The 17,965-nt window shown below is 41.3% G+C and overlaps 3 protein-coding genes across 3 annotated transcripts in view; 1 reads left to right on the forward strand and 2 right to left on the reverse strand.

The window, feature by feature from the left end:
• Positions 1–17,965, reverse strand: part of arpc4l (actin related protein 2/3 complex, subunit 4, like) — a 238,842-nt gene that overhangs the window by 44,320 nt on the left and 176,557 nt on the right. The gene's annotated exons all lie outside the window — the stretch shown is intronic.
• LOC140304212 (bone morphogenetic protein 7-like) lies at positions 718–11,430 on the forward strand. The gene is made up of 7 exons (XM_072383197.1): positions 718–1,228; positions 4,521–4,710; positions 9,193–9,341; positions 9,890–10,096; positions 10,190–10,263; positions 10,343–10,453; positions 10,542–11,430. The coding sequence occupies exons 1-7, from the start codon at positions 832–834 to the stop codon at positions 10,689–10,691; spliced, it is 1,278 nt and encodes a 425-aa protein (XP_072239298.1). The 5' UTR covers positions 718–831; the 3' UTR covers positions 10,692–11,430.
• On the reverse strand, positions 12,037–17,102 carry LOC140304213 (uncharacterized). Its single transcript, XM_072383198.1, has 3 exons — positions 16,876–17,102; positions 14,257–15,460; positions 12,037–13,896 (listed from the first exon to the last, which is right to left on the reverse strand). Exons 2-3 carry the CDS (start codon positions 15,328–15,330, stop codon positions 13,558–13,560), a joined length of 1,413 nt encoding a protein of 470 aa, XP_072239299.1. The 5' UTR covers positions 15,331–15,460; positions 16,876–17,102; the 3' UTR covers positions 12,037–13,557.

The raw sequence follows: 17,965 nt of genomic DNA on the forward strand, positions 1-17,965 counted from the left end.
TGTCATTCATCACCTGCCCCCATCCCCATCAGCTCTATGAGAGCAGTCAATGGCTTTGCGCTGTGCTTTGCACATTGTTGCAGTGATTCTTTCGCATGTCCCGTCACGTATGTGGACTGCTGCTGATCACTCAGCAATTAGGGTGGGCCCAACTTTATTGTTTCACTTCAAAGGATTTTTTTTGTGCTGAGAAAGGGTTTATGGGATTTCCATCTTTACCTTTAGACTGATCATTTTGTCTAAAGGATCATGCGCGGGGTTATGAGGCACGGTGACAAATAAATCGTGACCTAAACTGTGTGTTGTGAATAAAAGAAAATATTAGATTTAGACTTGTAATGGCTGGAGGAACATGGGGTGGACACAAGAGAGGCTGGCGAAGACCACGATAATCATACTTTTGATCTTGAAGATCTTTCATCGATGTCAAACAAAGGATTACAGTTGAGTTTAAAAAGATTCACACCGATCCACCTTATCACCAAGACCACACTTATAGTGCACTTAGTGACTATAAACTCATTCTCTTTTTTCCTTACACCCAAACGTTGTCCCGGTCCTTTCCTCTCCTTCATGGTTTATCCCATCAAACGTTTCTGCCCCTCCCCTGACAAAGCGCCTCAATGAAACTCTTTTCCCATGTTGCCATTAAGAGGAGCTGAATCACGACAAGGCTGTGCGCAAAGGCAAATGATGAATGAATGACATCCAGCGCTCGTAGTGGGAGGCGTGCCTTAATTTTCTGCACATGTTCGAAGTCTCTTTTTGAAGGACCCACACCCCTGGTCTTATTTTTCCACCAGTTAGACCCGCGCGTAAAACTGGGGTAAAATGGCAACAAAAGCAGTGGCGACGGTTGCATTCCTCCTGTCTTGGGGTTACTGCGCGCTAGCCACGCGGGTTACCTTCTCCAACTTCTCAGCTGAGAACGAGGTGCGATCCAGCTTCATTCAGCGGCGGCTGAGGAACCAGGAGCGCAGAGAAATGCAACAAGAGATCCTCTCCATCCTGGGGCTTCCCCACCGACCGCGGCCGCACGCGCACACCAAGCACGACGCTGCCCCGTTGTTCATGCTGGACTTGTATAATGCCATCTCCACAGACACGGAACCGCACAGATATTCCTATTATAAAGCAGTTTTACCCACGCCGGGCTCCACCACGGTGACCCCACATGACAGCCGTTTCCTAGATGACGCAGACACGGTGATGAGCTTTGTCAACCTCAGTGAGTAGTCATTCTGACTTTAAAAAGTTGTGTATCAGGCTATTATAGTTGATGATCAGTGTTTATTTTCTAAAGTGTAACTCACCATTTACCACGCACCAGAGACTGTTATATGTTTGATACCTTCATTTTTTTAGTTGCTTTTTTTAAATTAATCATTTAGTCTAGCTTAAAAGCAGTTTCAACTTTGTTATCAGACTGAATAAACTCAAAGACTTCCCCACAGTGATATTTCAACCAAGCGCCGGTTTCTGTATCCTCTTGGAGGCCAATATGTCTGACATTGTGGCATTTGGGTCACTTTCTTCACTTCAAATCGGGCTTTATGCATTCCAAGCCGAGCTGTAAATATTATGACAACATACATGCATCCAATTTCTCTCGAATCTCTTTAAAGCTCCTTTAGTTTTGGCTTTAGCATGGTTTTATTGCGCATGATAAGAAATTGAACAGGGATTTCTAAGCCACTAAGTAGTTTGAGACTGTGAGAGAGCATAAACTCAAGTCACAGAGCCCCTCTTAGCAGTTTATTGCTGTTGTGATCTCTGTTAGTGCAGGTGGATGTACGTGCAGTCTTGCTCCAATGTTTACATGACTGCTTGGAGGATGATGCGAGTTGGGGATCACTCAAACATTATTGAGTTTCTTGAAGGCAAATCCTGCTTTGGTTCCCTTGGAGATCCTAGGAAAGCTCGATATGACTGTGGGGAAACAGCAGGCAGCGTGGTGCCCGTGGCTACATCAAAAAGCATGTCCTGCCTCAAGGCCTCGACTGGGGCTCAGCAGTCAACATAAAGAAAACGTAGTTCTTTCTTCCTGTTGGATTTTTTGTCACTGAGAAGAAACAGAATGTAATGTTTCAGTCAGCACATAAACACAGCACATTGTAAGAATATCTTAAACACATCAAGTATGTCCCTTGTCTTGAATCTGTAACAGAGAGTCTTCAGCCAATGAGAAGTGGAAACACAGTTTCTCAAAACCAGAGGCATATTCATGCAGTTTCACGTTTTATTTTTAAGATTAAGGAGGAATAAAAAGGCAAGATGCATGGATTTTATTTACTCTTTCAAGCCCTCTGTGGCCTCCTGGGCTGAGGACAGCCAGAGTCCTTTGCTCAGGCTCCTACATTTAGCTGGAGTGACTCTTTCTTGGTGGTCTTTTGACAATTGTTTCAAGACCAAACTGGATTATGGTATTTCCCTGCCAAAGACCACAGCTTCCAATGTGAAAGGCAGCTGCTGTGGCTCACTTTAATCTTTTTCAGTAACTTCAAGTAAAATAATCATGTTACTTGTAAACATATAGGGATTCAGTCCTGTGACAAGCAATCCTACAAACATATAGCTAATATCCATCCTCATCAACATCGTCACATTGTCGGGCAATGCAGTGTTTGCCACTGCAGTGTTTATCCAGCATGGCCCCTTTTTTTTCTTCTCACTGGCAACAAAACACCAGCAGAGGATGGAAAAAAAGCAGAAATGAGCAATAATGTCAAAAGCTATCTCCTAACAGACATAGTAACCATGCTGGTGAAGAACAAGGGGATTATCTTGTTTGTGAGAAAAAGCAAGAAGAAATATGCTTGTCCTGCTAAGCTGATCTGGAAAGGGGATCATGCTAAGAAAATCTTTTGATCTCATTGAGCTACTCTTTATGCATTCACCAGCAAAGTAATTGCTGGGTTTTCACTCCTCTTTTAGATGGTATGTTTTTAAGGGTGTAAACTATATTGTCGAACTTGCCAACAAATGCAGATATTCGTGGGTCTGACAAGATGAGTGATTTACCTCTACCTTAATTTAAAATGTACATGCTTCAAATGAATAGAAGATTCAGAGTCACACACATCAAGATCCGTGTACTTTTTTTAAAACTGTGAATTATTTTTTGGTGATACAAACCTCCAACGTTGACATGTTGAAAAAATAGGCTTACTATAAAATTGCCACAGGTTAATGATAGGTATGTGGCTGTGTGGCCCTGCAGTGTCGGGAGTAATCTGTAGTGTTGAAATTTCTCCCAGAGGGAAGTTTGCATATCTGAGGTCTGATCTCTGCAGCTAATGGTCCCAAACGTAAACACACCAAGTCCTTACAAGCAATTATTGCTTTCATAAAATCACCCCTCGTTCCCTTCCAGCATTTAATTGCGGTCAAACAAATGACTAGCTGGGTTCAGAATGCAGTGCTCTTAATGCAAGTGGCATGTGTGTGTGTTTTAAGAGTTTTAAGAGGATTGTGAGTCATTGTGTGTAAGCTCTGTGGTGCTATGAAAAACAACTCCAGTATCAGGATCCTGTGAGGATGGGTGTTTGAGCTCTGAAACAATATTAGACCATCAGTGGGAGCACAGGATGATGTCGGCACACAGTTTATACTTAAAGTGGCTAATCGCTGCTCCGCTCTGCACACCTTCTGAAGCAACCTCCAGTTCTCTTTCCAAAGGTGAGCCCGTTGACTAATGCTGTAAAAACATGACACTGGAGAGCCTCAGGAAGCTTTGGGGTCTCTATGACCACTTTTTTTCTGGGAACTATGAGGGCTGGAGAGCTTAAGCTGGCTCGGGATAGGCAGAAACCTTGCAGTGTCACCAGCTACTGCCGTTCCACTTTCTCCTCTGCAATCAGAAGGAAATCACTGGATGGTTGATGCATTGCAAAATGATCATAGATGTGTGGTGGCTACAGACTCTCTCAGGCAGTAAAGGCACATATGAATTTGTGTGGCTCTCTCTCTTCTTTATGGGAGTGTGTTTGTAGAAGTGCACTGGCTGCTGTGGTTTTCCGGGCTGTGCCTTAACGGGCCTTTTCTTGTGGTCCGCACATGTGTGCAATTTAAACAGGGAACCAAAGTGAGCCATGAATGTGTTTTTTCCTCCACCACAGTGGCATGCATGGTGAACTTTACTTAAATGATGTTTAGATCACTCATTGAAGCAGAATTGTTCCTATTTCTGACAAAGTGCCTCTGAGCTGTGGACAGAGGAGCACACATCTGAGGATGACTTAAATCAACAGTTTTGACACATATTGCAACCACTGGTTTACCATCTGATTGTACAAAGCAATTCCCCTTTTTCATGTGTGCATTCATTTACTCATGATATTCAGAGGGAGTGTTTACTGTCTGTGTCAGTTGAGGGGAAACCTGTCAACCCTTCATCATGATAGTAACACTATCAGGGGACATATGACAGGATCATCTATTTTGAAGTACATCAAAGCCACATTTGTTCATGAGGTTTGATCAACAATAACCTATTGTGTCTGTCTGTCTTCCTCTGATAGTTAATCAAGAACAAGACCTTTTGTTCCAACCGCACGTGCGAGAATTTCGATTTGACATTTCCCGTATTCCAGAGGGAGAAGCCATCACAGCAGCAGAGTTCAGAGTTTACAAAGATTTCATCCAGGAGCGCATTGAGAATGAAACCATCAGAGTCAGTGTCTACCAGGTCCTGCAGGAGCCTTCTCAAAGGTAAAAGTGTTTCCTGTTATTTAAGTTTTCTTTGTTGGTTACTACTTCTGCTCACCATGATCATGTCAGATAAGTTCTTTTGTATGTTGGATAAAAAGTGAATAACCTCTGGTGGTTTCTTGAACATCAGCCCACATTTCCATTTTTTTTGTTAACAGAACTACTGTACAGAGGTGTGATGTGAACAGAGGGTACTGTACATCTTCTCTTTCTAACCTATTAAGGATGAGCGCCCACTCATGTCGGGCTGCTGTTGAACACCTGCTATAAGTTTTTGGTTTCTGAAACTATTTCTTTTGGTTGTTCAAAACAAAAGCGAAATTCAGTGCGTTAGGTGAAACTAGAACAGAAACCACACTTTGCTGGTGGAAATATAATTGTGTTTATCAGGTTTTTTGTTCCTAAGTCTCATAAACCAATATTTCAATCTCAATAGAACATAGAAAACATATCAAGGGTCATTTCGCTATTTCACTGTGTAGCTTCCACATTCTTTTCACAATATACTGGTTCAGATACTAGGCGCTGATAATAATCTGAGTGCTCCCTCGCCTCTTTAGTTCAAAGAACACGGCAACCATTTTTACCAAAAAATGAAATTATGTACAGCAGATGATGAAAGATTAAAATTTTTAGAGATTGCTGAACCTCAGCCCAACTTAACTTCTTAGAGACCCTGCCCCCTGTTCTTTTTTATCCCTGATCATGTTACTGACCTGTTGGGAATGGAGCTAATCAGTTAGATGCTCCTTCGTAGAACCACTTACACGTTCCAGCCTTTTGTTGCCCCGTTTCCTACTTTCTTGAGACATATTGCTGCCATCAGATTTAAGTTGAGTTATTTTTCATGAAATAGTAAAAAGTCCCCCTTTTGCTAATTTGATATTTGTGGGATGTTTTATGTGAATAAAATACTGGTTTATGATATTTGAAAACTATATTTCTTTTTTCCTCTGCTTTTCAACTTTTTTGGAACTGGGGTTGTATTTTTATACAAACTTCAAGGCAATTTCTGACCCATTTTCACTTTGTAAATGTCGTCAAACGATCACTTGACATTTGTGTATATTTTTTTTACTTAAATGATCCCTAGACTTGACTATGCTTTTTGTTTCTTTATTGACTGAAATTTCACTAGTTATAGTTCACATGCTAATTTTGGGAATCCCAGGACATTTGTGTTAATGTCATCTTGATATGAACAGTTTCTGTCCTCCGCCAACTCAGAGTTGTGATAACTGACGAGCAAGGAGACAGAACCGTTCGGTTGCCTTTCTGTTAGTTAACATGATTATGCAAAAAAAACAAACAAACAAAAAATTTGGTGGAGAACATTGAAAGGATTTTACCATCCAGATCATGTAGATTTGCAAATCTTTATAAATGATCATAGTCTTAATGTGACTCATGTGGTGAGTGAAACACTTCCCCACGTTATTTCAGCTGATGTGAGTGTCACCACCAACACTGTTTACACAGTTATTAGTGTTAATTATATAAATACAGCGGTTGTCTCCGGAGTAGTTTACTGTCAGAACAGGACAGTCCCCAGGAGACCTGCAATTTTATCACTCAGCTTTCACCACAAATAACACCAAACCCTCATGATGTCACTCTTGCTATTACACATGGAGTTATTCCTGTTTCTGTCTGTCTGACACTGTCTAGGACTGTGTTTTGTTTTCCAGCTTCTGTTTTGACTTCTTTTTTTTTCTTTCAAAATGTATGTGAATGGACAGCTTAATGGAGACTTCACATATTATCATCTTCTCGACAAATGAAAGCTCAGCCACCTACCCGCTTGATTCAGCTTTGCCTTAGCATGGCTGGACTAACCTCTAGGGGAGTTCTTTTTTTCTGGGGGGGGCGGGGGTGCAAATACATGGCAGCTATAGTGTTACTTCCCAAGACACCAAGAAACTAAACAGTGTTGTAGAGTTGAATTTATCTGTAGATAAATCAGTACTTTTTCTTTTTTTAAATAACTGATCGATTGTTTAGTTAACACAGTTTTCCTACTGAAATGTCTGTGAAATTTTTTTGGATTGGAGGATTGAAGGTTTGTTTTTTATAATAAAACTAATTTATTATGTTTAGATACTCCTGACCTTTTCTTTAGTGCTCTGTATCATGCCTAACAGAAAATATATAACATTACATCAGCAGTGTGTTCATTGGTATTAGGTTATTTATGAGTAATTGAAACGCATGTTATAACCTTGGGGTTATCAGCTTAAGTCTTGTTTCAGAGTCACTTGCTCAAGTGTTTGGTCAGTTTTTGCAAATGTGAATTCACGCCAAAATCTTGGAAGTTTGACGCCTTTAAACATGTTCACTGCTAGTTTGCAATACATGGTACTGTAACATATGCAATGTAAATTATGTTCTCACACAGTCCACATTTAAATCCTTCAAAAATGCATATATAAACTGACATTATTACACATAAATTAGACATTTTTTTACCGAGTCTATTTGTTAATCTCATATGTTGTGATATATAAAAATATTCAACTTTATTGTGGTTAGGTCCTGTAACATTAACCGACATTGTCACTTGACATTTTTCGTGGTCTCTGGCAGAGTCTTTGTGATCCTCTTCAACACATATTCACATATATGCTTGTGTTTGTGCTGATTTTCATTTTTTCCCCAAGTTACAGCGAATGCCTTGTGATTTTAATATGTCTAGTGGAGATAAAGAAGATGGCTCAATATTTTAAGTCTGAGCTTTGACTTTGACGTAGAAATACATTGCAAATATGAATGGCTGACTAAATTAATTGTATTTTATGTATTGATTTTTGTTTTTTAAATTTCTTTTGTTGGCAGTTCCTGCTTTGGGCAAGATAGTCTCGAGAGGCCCTCTTTACTTGGAACCATGAACTATGAATGAAAACTGTGAAATATGTAGAAATAACAGTATAAAATCAAAGACGTTTCCATTTGACTTCATGGATGGTGAATATCTTTTCATATTCACCATCCATGACGGTCCTGTACCTTTTTATGAGTAATGATAGTTTAGAAACAGCTTGAGGATAAAATTCATTTAGGTTAAGTTGCAAACTCTTGTTAGTAACTGTCATTGACTATTTGTAAAATTCACTCCCAGATGTAACGAGGGACCAGCAGCACTGAAATATGTCAGAACTCCCCCAAAGAAATAGTTATACAAGGTTTCTGCCTGATGGGGCTTCTTTAAAGCCAGAAAAAAAACTGAAATTTTTTTTGTACTCAATTCCTCCTCTTTGTCACACTCAGCGGCACATTTTCTGTAAGATAATATATATCAGATCTGAACTATCTCGCATTTCATTATGGGGACACAGTTAGATCAGATGGTTAGGCTTGTTTAACTGGAAAAGCAAATTTAAGGAAGCCGAGTCATGTAATGAGAAAAGTGTAGCTGTTGTCTGAAGAAGACGATGAAGTATGCTCTGATTGACTACAGCACTAATGAAGAATAAAGCACACTTTGATCTAATATCTTGCTTAAAAAGCCACGTGATGTTCAGTAGGCCTGCTTGACTACTTTTGTTATACTGTCTGAATTAAACTAATAAGCATTTATCAGAGAAAACATAGCTATCTATAAAAAGGGGTCATGTGCAACCAGTTGGTGTCGATTTAAATGTTCTACCTGGAGCAGTGGGTCTGACGATGGTGCTAAGAGCAACACCATTGTCATGCACAGACACACGATGGCCTCTCCACACAGACGAGCAGGCAGCAGCACAAAAGGCAGACGTCTCTGACGTCTGTAAACACACTAATTGTCTTTGAAATTTGCCCTCAAGACGACACACAGTACGATTTTCTAAAGGAATGTTCAGAATAGGGCTGCTGTGATAAAGTTCACAGCAGGATCTGGGTTCAGAGAGTTAACTGTCAATGGACAATTACCATCAGACTGCAAAGTCGAAGTGGCTAAAGGTTAGACTTCACATCAAAATAAGTTCCTGCACTTGAAATACCCAGCATCACTTGTTCTTTCTCAAGTTGAAGCACACAGACATGAGTGCTAGATATAAGCAGAGAAGTGATTTTTTTACATTCTCACTGCGGTCGGCACATTGCCATAACAACATTAAACAACTTGTTCTAACACTGCACCGTACGTATTACAGGACCACACATGTAGTTTTGTTCTTTTTTGCTGGCCAAACACCTATTTTATATAATTTGCCCAACACTCAGATATTTCCCAACGCATACCACATTTCTTTACATTGTGTTCAGACTTTTCAGTGGGCTGGTTGTTTCACTCAATTTCGCAACGGAATCAAACGTCCCAAAAAAAAAAAAAGCTTAGCCACCCATCGTGGCAGTCTGTAGTAGTATTAAAGTATGGAAACTTGTCGAGAATGATATGCCACTGATGTGTCAAGCAAGTTTACTCCACTATAAAAAGAGTTTTGACACTTTGTGCTCTTAGCCCTGACATCCATTGAACTTATTTACATTCTATCCTTGCCCCAGTGAAGTGGAGCTGCTGCTGCTGGACCAGCGGGACGTTTGGGTTTCAGAGGAGGGCTGGCTGGTCTTTGAGCTGTTCTCTACAAGTACCCTCTGGTTGGTCAGTCCTGAGCAGAGTATCAGCCTGCAGCTGGTCCTCGAGGACAGCCGTGGTCAGTAATGGTTACACTTTATAATAAGGGTGCAAATTGTGTACTTATGTACTGCTTAGTTCTTGCAGGACTCATTGTGATTTAAAGTATGAATTTTAATTCAGGATATATCATGAATTCTTGTTTCTATGAACTTATGATAATCTGACTGTGGATTTATGTGGTTATCTCTTACATTATATAATCAGATAATGTATGTTATTAATTGTTACTTGATACATTAATTTATATGTTTATCATTAATTGGTTAGCTTATCTGTACCTGTTGTTATACATAGAAAATTTGAGGCTGTTTTAAAAAATCTAACTTGTCACCCCATACCTAGAGTACCTCAGTTTATTTGATAGGCCTGTGGTGTTTCTATTGATCAGTGGGTGATAGAGAAATTGAAATATTTCCTTCTCATTTCTCTGAAAAGGATTAAAATTTTCTTCTTACAGATAAACTCATCAAAGAAATCGATCGGAAATGAATATTTGTGGAAACCAGCCAATTTGGTGGGGTTAAAATAACTGTTGTTCATTAATCATTGTTGTCTCCCCCGTAGGCCGTAGGAGGAACCCCAGGCTCGCTGGGCTTGTGACGGGAAGTGGACCTAAGGACAAACTGCCCTTCCTTGTTGTCTTCTTCAAAGCCAAGGAGGTGCGATTCCGCAGCGTACGCTCAGCCCAAGGACATAAGGGGCGGCAGTCCAACCGCTCCAAACCACAGAGGACTGCCCAAGATGCACTGAAGGCAGTGGAATCTGCAACAGGTGCCTGAGGCTCCAAATCCTTTTTAGTTATCTCTGTTCTCTGTCGCCTTTTAGTATCTAACCCTTTATGTGTTTGCATACTGTCACTTTCAGACAACCTTGGATTTACTAAAGAGGGATGTAAGAAGCACGAGCTGTATGTCAGTTTCAGAGATTTGGGATGGCAGGTACTGAATAGTACTTTTGTATGTATTCTCTCAGAAGTGACAGTTAACTGATTCTTTGCTTGTGGTTTTCTCCCTACAGGACTGGATTATAGCACCAGAGGGTTATGCAGCATATTACTGTGAGGGAGAGTGCGCCTTCCCCCTCAACTCCTACATGAACGCCACCAATCACGCTATTGTGCAAACTCTGGTAAGCCCCAAACAGTCCCTGATCACAGGCACTTTCACTACATCCTCCACATTCTCTGTTGGTTTATTTGTACTTCCTCTGACCACAGGTGCACTTTGTTAACCCAGAGACAGTGCCCAAGCCCTGCTGCGCCCCCACACAGCTCCATGGCATCTCAGTGCTGTACTTTGACGACAGCTCCAATGTCATCCTCAAGAAGTACCGCAACATGGTGGTCAGAGCCTGTGGCTGCCACTGACAGCGCTTACTCTCTTCTGTGAGATCTGAACAACTAGAGGGATGCTGAAGAAAGACACAAGTAGAGTAACCAGAGACAAGATATGATTGACTGTCTGGTCACCAGAAAGCTCTTGCCACAGTGCAGGCTTTAATCTAGGGGCCTGTTTTTTATGACCCACAGCTGAGCAAGCCTAAACCCCTACCACAGCCCAGTTAAAACTGCTGGCCACAGAGAAGGGCTGAACAGAGGATTTTATTTTTTTTTCCATCGAGTATGACCCGAAAAAGTTAATTGAAAAAATTTGGAGCAGTAGCAGTTACTCCACTATTTCAAACCAAAATTTCATGTCTACAAACCTGAAGTAACAAGTAAACCAAGAAAATGTCTCCTGTTTGCAGAGATGATATCACGTGCAACACTTATGCAACTGAGAATTTCAGAATATAAGATGTTTCCTGTCTGGTAATGTGCATTCAGTATCAGATTTCACACAAAATTTCAGAGCCCCAGCTTCCTTTTGAACCAGTGCATTTTAGCTGTTGGAACATCTGGATGAACTTAGATGGACCTGGTGGGATATAGGACATCTGGCGGCTAATATGTTGGAGTACAGTGAAAAATAACAGAATTTGATAACAGTGTGTGTATGATTCACAAGCCTGGTGGTAGGGCCTAGTTTCTGTGCAAAGACTTATTTAGACTAATATATTGCCACATGAGACAAAAGATGGAACTCGAAAAGATATCTGTGATTCATCCTCAGCTGTCAAAGAGAGGCTGGGATTTTATTCGGCTACATCAAAGATTATAATCAAATGTAAACTGTCAAAAAGGCATACGAAATAAGTGGGATGTCTTTAATTTAATAATGGGCTGAACAGTGGCATTGTTATCACTTTTGGCCTATAAATTAGAGCCTTAAAGCAAGTTTCACACAGGATATATTTGTTTCTGTAACCTTCATCATGACCTGATCTGTGAACTGTACGGACAGTAGCTGGGTTTCCATTCAAATGTGCTGCAAAACATAAATTAATTTTCATACAATCAGCAAAATAAAATGTGAATATTTCTATCCACCGCTTTTGTTACTTTTACACGTTTGTTCTTCAAAGTAAGCTGGAGATGTTTAAGCAGAGGAAAAAGGTGCAACAACATTACGTTAAAGACTGACATTTAAGCCTTAGATAAAGGATAACAAATAGAAGGGAAGCCTGATAATATATAGTAGAGTAAATACTAAAAATGTGCTTTTTGGAAGCGATCTGGTAACAGCAATGTGGGCATTCATAAGCATTTATTCTCTGAACTGGTTTTTATTTACCCTGGCCGCATTTTCATTGTGTAACAAATACATGCTTTTCCAAAGCATTATAACTACTTTTTATTTTTTTGGCAATACCCAACTTAAAGTTATTCCACTCAGATGTTTTCATGTACAAATTGAAAATATGTCTAAAAACAGCTGATGGAAACACAACTAATGACATCATAGTTTAAGTCACATAAACTGCTTTTCAATTTCATTCTGTTAAGTTGAATGTGAACTGTGTAAAATGAGGAGGAAATTATGTCAGTAGCTGACTTTACACCATACATTTAGAGTATGATGTGAATAGGGAAATGTGAATGCAAACAGTAAAAATAAAAGTAATTCTTAAAAAAAAAGTTTTTTAATGAAAAAAAAGTTTATACAGTCCCTTTAGGTGTTTTTTCCCGATAAGAAGACCTGATATGCATTCCATGGCATGTCAGGTATGCCACCTTACCTGATATGCATTTGACCTGGAAAAGATTAAAATGACTGTACTCACCATCTGTTTTCTGAGCTGAGCCAGCAATAAACTGACAGGCATCTTCCCAGGAGTGACCTATTATCCCAGATATTTCAAGAGAAAGACAAGCTTGCTTAATTTTCCTGTTGTGGATGTCCACCATATTGTTTTTGTTTTTTCCTTCTCAAGATTTGTTTCTGATTAGGTTAAGTACTTCTTCTACTGAATTATAACCACTAGCAACGTAGCCGATGCCACCACCCTCTTGTTGACCTATCTTTTTTTGCAGCTTTTCAAAAGATTGTTTTAGATTTGCTTTGCAAGTGAAAGGAAACGTAGCCATTGATGTGACTTGTCATTGTACCTCAATCATAGATCTTTTTTTAAAAGAGAGGAACATAGGTTTCAACAGTACAAAAAGCAAAGCATATATACAATTAATGCATAAAACAAGGCATTCACACTGACACTGCCTTAGAAACTAGGTGTTTCCAACATACATAATATCACATCCCACACAGTTAACAACACAGATTATGTCTGTAGATAGAGGTAGAAGCATACAAACAAAAGTTACGATACAATAAGTTTCTTTCTTCAGGGTAAGATAACTCTTACATAATACTAGACAGAAGAGCGATAAACTTTATGCAGTGAAAAGACCTGAGGCAGTATTTTGATGTGCTCTTTATGGAATGTGGACTGATAGTCAGAATTGCAAGAAACAACATGAACACTCACTTTGAAACTACAACTCAATGTTCTTTGAACCTACAGGATTTCCCTTAAATGTCATTGAAGCAGCTCTCCGTGGCAACATTAAGTCACACTTTGGTTCTCCACTTTCTCACAACATTTCAGATTGCCAGTAAGTATGTGTTTTATCAGTCGTGCTGAATTCTGACACAACTATATTGTCTGTGTGAGAACCCTGGCTAACCCAGACAAATGCAACTTTTTAAGACAAATCAAAACAGTCGAGCACAGAGGGACTTTTCAGGAGGTAGAAAGAAAACAGATAAGCCGATTACAGCACAGCTTGAAAGAGACAAGCAAGGCCTCTACCTATAAAACAGTATCTTGTGTAAGTAGTCCCCAGTGCCCTCAGCTCAAGGGGCTGAGTAGTGTCTCCTGCGGGCTGCCTCTGCCCCCATCCTCTGGCCCCCTGTTAGCTGTTTCAGCTCCAGGGGAACCTGGGTGCACGGGGCAGTTTGTGCCTTCAGGGGCTCACATCCTCCGTCTGACTTCTCGGTTGAGCTTTTTGGCCCCAGAGAGGCTGACAGAGGAGGTTCAGGAGCTGAGACGGGTGTGAGAGCCAAGCAGACATCCCCCACGCTTAGCTGGCGGCACTGCAGGCCACAGAGACGGCCAGTCCTCTGAGGGCTGCAGGAGGACCAGCCCTGCCCGCGCACAAAGAATGGGTACTCCACATACACATCCACCAACTCCTGGAGGAGAGAAATACATTCACTCACATGAGTAAGACACTGAAAACAGCCTGCTCACTATAGATCGAGGTGTTCTACTTTGCAGGACGTATTTATGCTGTAATTTGATAGTGATTACACAAATACAATTATGGAAGTGGTTCAAGTTTCAGCTTAGTTCGAAACCACCAACATGACAGGTTTTGTGTGACCTAAATGTCCTTTTTCCAAAAGAAAAAAAAATGAGAGTATTGCAATGTGTGATGCATCTTTGATATGACCCAAATGTAGCATATAGTTGATACAGTGTGTGATAGGATTCACAGCTACTTGAGTGAAGGCTACTGTGAATAATAACACCACAGTGTGTGATTTCATCACCTGGGACTGCTGATCATGAAGCAGGATGAGGAGGCGGGAGACAGAGGAAGAGTAAGCAGAGGGAGAGATACTCTGCACCGTGCAGCAGCTCAGGCGCAGGTCTGGACAAGCTAGGGAGCCAAGCAGGAAGTCCTCAGTCTGCAGGTGCTCCACCTTTCTCAGCTGTCCGTCTCTGAGCTCAATCAGAGAACCTGCCACAAAATGAGGGAGCAGCCAGGGGAAGCAGTTAGGAGATGCAGAGGGAGATGAGGCATGCTCAGGACAGGGGACAGCAGGAAATCTTGATGTCTCTTCTGTTGTGGAGGTACATGTGCCATTTGAGTTATATGGGGAAACTCCTATTAAGGAATGTCCAGACACAGAGACAGCTTTTGTTGATTTGTGCAACGAGTCATGTTGCCAAGTAATGTCTTCGTGTGGAGGGTGAGGTAGACATGTGCCCAATAATGGAGGACTTGCTTTTTCTACTCTGTGTAAATGATCAGCTTTTCTATCTCCTCTCCTCACATATGGACCTTTGTGCTTGCCATGGCTCTGCTTCTCTGGAGTCCAACCCTTGTCTCTTAATGTCTTAAGCTTCTCCCAGCCTCCTCTACCTCTGTGGAAACCTTCAGCGACCAGAGAGACAGCGTTGAATCTGGAGGCGTAGTGCGGATGGCCTGGCTGGAGAGCTTGTGTGCCAAACAAGTGGTTTTTGTGCTGGTGGTGGTGGTGGGAAAAGTCCCATCCTGAGGGCAGTGCGTTAAACTCTCTACACTCTGCCCAACCATGATGCTCTTTGAAAACAGAGGGGATGTACTGTTTGTGCCAGGTAGGAGTATGTGTCTGCATCCAGGGCTGGTACAGAGCAGGGAACCGTCTGGGTACAGGTCGAAACGGGCCTGTGTGTTTAGTCTTAGACTCGTTTTGGTTCTTGTATGGGAATGGCGCCTTGAAATGTGCTGCATCACACTGCTGCTGCTTCTGTAGCTGCTGCTGCTGCTGCTGCTGCGGTGAGCTTGGTCTTTGGTCTCTCTTTTTAAATGGGAGGCTATCCCTGTCTGGGACCAGAACCGGGTTGGTTGTAAAGCTCATTGCCTCACGCTGGCTGTCACTCACACCAGCACAGCATGGCCTCCTGCAGAAGTACAGGTGGTGTTGAGATTGTGTGACTCAGACGCCATTAGTCTCTTGGCAACTCTTGTACATTCAAGGTCGTCATGATCTGAGCAGTCAAAGAAAAAAACATCAATTCATTTAATAAGGTGTCAAGCAAGAGAAGATCATTAAATTCCCTACATAGAACCTTTCTCATCTTCCCTCATTTTAAGATTTAGAAAGAACTTTTGCTTTCCCCTGTGAAAGTATCACGTGGTTAGATCTCTGCCTGAAAATATCCCCATGACATCTTAACAATAACTTTGCCATCAGCTTCAAATTACACCCTTCCAACCATCAATTGCTTTACTGACAGGGTTTATTTTGATGGACATCCAACAGTTCCTTTGTTTGAAAAAAAGTTACTATGGTTACAAAGTACTGCTCAGTGTGGTTGTTAAAGAAATTAGTGTGATGAGAACATGGCAGAGTAAAATATTGGTGGTGGGTGTAAAGTAAGAGGTCAGATCTTAACATCATTCACATCCTTTGTGGTTAGTAAAGTCTCTCAGTAAAGTTTTCATCACATTTTCCATGAAAAAAAGTACAAGAAAACATTTGTATGCTGAATAACTAAAGAACTGCACAGTGATGAACACACAAACTCAGGCTACATCGTTCTTGTCAGACTAGAGTAATCTCCAACACCACAGGCTACTGAAACCCATCATTCCTCTTGCACGCACAGGAGTGAGTCAGTTCACCCAGGTGGGAAGAATATACTCACCTTGTAGACACATTGTTTTTTTAAATTTTTTTTTTTACACAAAGTAATTCAGGTGAGTAAAAGCTTCAGGCAGCTGTCAGTGCAAAGCTCATCTCATTATGTCATCATCATAGCTAAGTATAGATGCTGAATGGACCTCTTTAATTCTTCCAGGACTGACTCGCCTTTCAGCTCTATTTGGTGTGTGTGTGCGCGTGTGTGTGGAATCAACATCCTCACATAGACATTCCTGACTCAGACCCTGCATTACACCAGCAGACATAATGTGATAAGTATTTGTCAGTCTGCAGTGTGAATGTAAATGCATTCAAATGGCTTTGCGGTGTGAGCTACACACTCACTGTGCCCTACACAGGTATGGTCACATCATGACTTAAATAGGCCTATGATGTAAGGCTTCTCCATTTTTATTAACCATATGAGGTGATCATGACCACTCCAGCTTGCTTATCTAAGTAAATGACATGTATACACAGCAGTGTTTAGTGTGTTTGGTGCCATCATGTAAATGCTAATCTGCACTCAGGATAGGATTATTTGCATATCAGTAGTGACAATATTGCACTTAGTTTTATGTTTCTTTTTATAAAGCTCCACTGCAACATAACCAATTTTAACCTCTCGTTCTGAACCACAAAGCAAGATCTCAAATCACTCATGCATTCAAACCATATCTCTACTGGCTCTCTTATAGAGAAAAAAACATGTATAGATTTCTCTACACATAAATCTGAAAATCATCTGGTTTTACTTACTTGTTTCTCTGTTAATCCTTCTGTGACTCTATGTGCATCCATCTTCATACAAAATGTCCATCAATGTTCACAACATGAAGACAGACATCCCTCACAAACACACCTGTCTGGCTTGTGTCTTCACAGGTAAAAAAGCAGAACAGAATGAGCAGAGGCATCCACACAAGCTCACACACAGACACACTCCTCTTCCTCTCCACTCTTCTGCTCTCTTCTCCTCATTTCTCTCTCCCCTCCTACTCGCTTTTACATTTTACACTCCCACTCTGCTCAGTCAGTCAGTCCTGTTAACCTTTCTCAGACAGATTCGATCTCTCCTCCTTTTGCTTTCTCTCTCTCAGTCACTCTCATCTGAATTTGCTCACTCTGTGTTCGCTGCCGAGTGGCACTTTCAACCTCTCATCCATTGGTAATCAAGCTCCTCTTCCTCAGACCATGTTCCACACATGCTCTCCTTCACTCCGTAGCTCTCGGCTGTTCAGTGTATAATTAGAGATGAGACTGCTGTGCAAATACTCAGCTGATGGTAGGCGTATGACTGCCTGATGGCTTTGGCGTTGGGCCCGGCGTATGGAGAGTGGGAAACCATTGTTTTGGGCTAGCTTGGATGCACACATACACAAGCCAGGGAAAGTAAAGACATTACAAACTCAAATACTGCTGGTAGTAGGACAGCTGATGGCCTTGACCTGCTTTTGATTCCTCCTGCTTTTCTCACTTTGGTGGGCAAATGTGAGTTAATAATGTTTCATGCTATTTGAGCAAGAGGCCAAACTCGATGACTGCCATGAAACGGCCTATGACAAGAGTACTCAAAGGTCAACATCAAGTACCGATGCCAAACCTGCTGCACAAAAAGCAGGCCTTTCATGGTTGTGTAGGAAGCAATCTCTGTTGTTTCATCTCACACAAGAAAGAGGACATGGCTTTTGCTCTATGGCTGCCTCAGCAGCACAACAGCCTTGGTCTCAGCCATTGATTTTGCAGGGCCTCAGCAGGTGAACCCCCCCAGTCATGAGAAAGCCTACGCATGATTTAGTATGTGGTGAAGAGGATTTCTCACTTTGACTCACATCGCGCTTCCTCTGCC

Source organism: Leuresthes tenuis, unplaced genomic scaffold (assembly GCF_036924035.1).
Source record: "Leuresthes tenuis unplaced genomic scaffold, fLeuTen1.0.hap1 SCAF_3, whole genome shotgun sequence".
Lineage (NCBI taxonomy): Eukaryota > Metazoa > Chordata > Actinopteri > Atheriniformes > Atherinopsidae > Leuresthes > Leuresthes tenuis.

Excerpts from the sequence above, each read along its gene's own strand:
- LOC140304213 (XM_072383198.1), bottom strand. The coding sequence starts at position 15,330 with ATGAGCTTTACAACCAACCCGGTTCTGGTCCCAGACAGGGATAGCCTC. Across the intron at positions 13,897-14,256 it reads TTCATGATCAGCAGTCCCAG|GAGTTGGTGGATGTGTATGT; the intron begins GTGATGAAATCA and ends TCTCTCCTCCAG.
- LOC140304212 (XM_072383197.1), top strand. The coding sequence starts at position 832 with ATGGCAACAAAAGCAGTGGCGACGGTTGCATTCCTCCTGTCTTGGGGT. Across the intron at positions 1,229-4,520 it reads GATGAGCTTTGTCAACCTCA|TTAATCAAGAACAAGACCTT; the intron begins GTGAGTAGTCAT and ends TTCCTCTGATAG. Across the intron at positions 10,264-10,342 it reads TCAGAGATTTGGGATGGCAG|GACTGGATTATAGCACCAGA; the intron begins GTACTGAATAGT and ends TTCTCCCTACAG.